Genomic DNA, 3,474 nt, shown 5'->3' with positions numbered 1-3,474 from the left:
CTCAACCTGCGCCGCGCCCCACCCCCTTTTATACACAGGACGCGACGCTTCGGGAAACCCGCAATCCAACAGTGTGACGTCAATCAACGGTCATATCAAAAACCCCCGCGGAACCACTTCGAGCGAGGGCAGTGTCACCACCATCTAGCGACGCCTTCGGCACCAGATGACTTAGTCGAACTGGTCCCTCGGAGGGCAAATGTTGGGGCGAAGGCGAAGACGCTACCCTTCGCTCGATGCCTTCGCCAATCTCGCTGCACCAACGGAGGCAAAATGACTGGCAGTCTCCACCCTTCGTCCAACACGCTGCAGGACGAAGGCCTACGACGAGGTCGCACCATCCCGCGCCCTCGTCCAACACGAAGGCCCACGTGGAATTCGGTCCATTGTAACAGGCCCCGCATGGCTGCTGCGCATTACGGGCCTAATTTGTAAAGGCTCCTCTGTAATTATAGTCTGTAACCTTGCTTTATAAGAATATTTCGGGGATAACCTGGGCGCTTGAGGGCACATGCGCCCTTAATCCAAGACGCTGGGCACTCAGGCACCTATAAATACCCCGTAGAGTGCCCTTGAGAGGCTAGATTAACAGAGCAATTGCCTTCCTGAGCTAAAACCTTGTTTGCATTATTGTCATTCCCCCGTTGGATCATCCTGCTCGGGAGAGCAAGTTCCAACAGCGAGCGATTTCTATCTTCATCTTAGTCCAACAATAATGTTGTTTTAAATCTTGGTACATTTTAGTACTTCTAGGATGAATAGAATACCGACTAAGATGGGCTTCATCCAAGATTTGTTGACGGAGTTCAACATCCTTAAGCACCACTATACGGTCTTTAAACCATAACACTCCTTGGTCATGTCACTACAAGAAACTGATAAATGTTCGTGGGAAAAATTAAGAACGTGGGTACCCACGTTCTTACTTGAGTTAAGTTCATGGGTTATGTTAAGAACGTGGGTTGAATTAAGTTCGTGGGCCCTGGATAAAACCGTCGAACTTAACGAGTTAGGAACGTGGGTACCCATGTTCTTAAGTTAAGTTCGTCGGGCTTGTGGACACCATCGAACTTAATCCTGAAAACCTAAATCCAAAAATCCCACGCGCGCGTCTCTCTCTGTCACCCTGTCTCATCCCGTGCGCCCACACGTGCTCCTCTCTCACCAGCGCCAGGCCAAGCCACCGCCGCGCCACCGCCAGGAGCCCACGCCGCCGCCACCGGGAGCCCATGCCGCCACCACCAGGAGCCCGCGCCGCCACCGCGTCGTCACTGCAACCGGTCCGTGCCGCCGCCGCACCGCCGCAAGCGGGCCATGCCACCGCCCCGACTCACCGTCGCACCACACCCGTAAGTCCTGAAGCTCCAGCTTTTATGCCCCATTTTGGTCGGGTCTTCCTTGGGTTACGATTTGGAGGCGGGAGTAAGTGAGAAATCTGGAATCGGTTCCTCCCCAACGGCTGGACGGCGCAGTAAGTGAGAAATCTGGAATCAGGTTACGAGTTGGTAATGGAAGATAACCAAGAAATCGGCGCATATATGTTTAGGAGGACAGTGCCTGCTGTTCACATGGCACCTGAAGATGTTCGATGGATGGTAGGTCAACTTGCGCAGCATGAATGCATTGGTCTTCATAATTATGTTAAGGCCATAACTGATTCATCAGATCACATGCCAGCTGTGAAAGTGGCCAAGTATGGCAACCAAATCTATGTCATAGGAAAATTGTGAAAGGGGTTCAAGTATAAATCATCCCTATGGCACTGTATTGGTTTGGTTAGCTAAAATTTGGCCATGGAGAACACTAGGCAAATTGAATTATTTCCGCAGTCACTCTCCCAACTCGCTGGTTGTGTCTAAAATGAAATTGCTGCTACCAAACTATCCTCTGTGCACCTCTTTGATTAGACTCTGCTACCACTTCGTATCCAAATACATGTGATCGAGCTCATTTTTCGCACATCATTAAGCTTACGGCATTATGACTACTTACATATATGATGTCCCAGGTTGGAGCATGGAGGGAGAGAATCATTGTATGCAGCGGTAAGTATGGCCTCGCTCATGGCCTGGTGAAGGCATTCATGGATTGTGGCGCCAAAGCAGTCATCTCATCGTCCATCGAGCCTCCGGATTCCCAGACAATAGTCTACCATGGGATGGATGTCAATGGAAGCCTAGAGAATGGGAAGTTTGTCATCGGGGATGAAGAAGCCGATGAATCAGAGCCTGAACCTGTTAGCCCTGTAAGTGACTGGGAGGACAACGACGTGGAGAAAGGTGGCAACCATGACATGGATGATGAGTAGTTTCCTTGCAGTTTCCATGCAACCTTTTCATTGTTTGGATGCTTGAGTAGTGATTTTTCGTGTGAAAAATAATTCTGCTCATACATTGTTTGGATGCTACCTTTGAAGATTGCCGAACTGACTCCTCATTTAGTTTTTTGATATATATCTTCTCATTTCGTAATTGGCATTTTGTTTACAATAATCTTGAGGCTCTCTGATATTCTAATAACTTTAGGCAGGGATTTTTGGAAACATGCAAAATCTCTATGAAACTGTTAAGAAGGCCCAAATGGTTGTCCAAGTTGAGGCTGTCTGGGTGTAGAAGGAGCTTGCAGCGTATGCATTTATATCATTAATTTATCTTTCTCTTGTCGATGCAAAATAGCCAGCCTGTGCGACTTTTTTCTCCTATTTTTTAGGACTGAGATTGATGGATATTGTGAAGGTGAACTAATCAAGGTACCTTTGGGAAGGCCTTCTATTATATTATCTGAGATTGATGGATATGGTGAATCAAATGAACTTCATAACATTGGCCTTCAGTTAAGAGATGCCTACTCACTGCCTGAAAATCGGTGTGCAGATCTTTTAGGGAGTCAGCGGCCTTGCAATCCCCCTCTACAACCATAAGAATTTTTGTGTGCTACAGATTTAGTACTGGTGAGTATTTGTTTTTTAGAGTTGATGGATTTTCTGATAGATGATAACATTGGTGGAACATTCATCACAGATGAATCCCTCTATACAGTTCCAAACAGCTGCACAAATCTTAAGGTGTGCCTCTCTTATTTTTTGCTGAATCTCAAACACTTTAGTTCGTGGTGCTTGCAAACAGCAATTGCACTAGCAGACGTGATGCTTTCATTCTCTGTGAGATTGTTTTCAGAGAGAGGTAGGAACAACAATGGTCGTTGTTGCTGCACAAACAAAGGCTATTGCTGGTAACTTTTACTTGTTATATTATTTAAGCATATTATATAGACTAGACATTTGCTACTTTGCTTTCTGATCATATTATGTTTTTGATTTATTCCTGCAACTGTTCAATATAAATTTGATATGCATATGCTCTTTCATTTCTTTTTACATTAAATAGTAAAAATTATGGTGGCAAGGTTGATGTCTTTGTGTGTGTGTGAATCAGACACGAAAAAAATCTAAAGCTATTGCCATTTTAAAAAAGA

General features: G+C 45.8%; 1 protein-coding gene across 1 annotated transcript; it reads left to right on the top strand.

Annotated features, from left to right (window-relative positions):
- Positions 1 to 1,229: 1,229 nt before the first annotated feature.
- On the top strand, positions 1,230 to 2,308 carry LOC103636921 (phospholipase A I). The gene is made up of 3 exons (XM_008659221.2): positions 1,230 to 1,422; positions 1,495 to 1,595; positions 2,009 to 2,308. The coding sequence occupies exons 1-3, from the start codon at positions 1,230 to 1,232 to the stop codon at positions 2,306 to 2,308; spliced, it is 594 nt and encodes a 197-aa protein (XP_008657443.2).
- Positions 2,309 to 3,474: the final 1,166 nt, after the last annotated feature.

The sequence above is a fragment of the Zea mays genome, chromosome 8, assembly GCF_902167145.1.
Source record: "Zea mays cultivar B73 chromosome 8, Zm-B73-REFERENCE-NAM-5.0, whole genome shotgun sequence".
NCBI lineage: Eukaryota > Viridiplantae > Streptophyta > Magnoliopsida > Poales > Poaceae > Zea > Zea mays.
The sequence above is the reverse complement of the archived record's forward strand: the minus strand, read 5'-3'. Positions and strand labels throughout refer to the sequence as shown.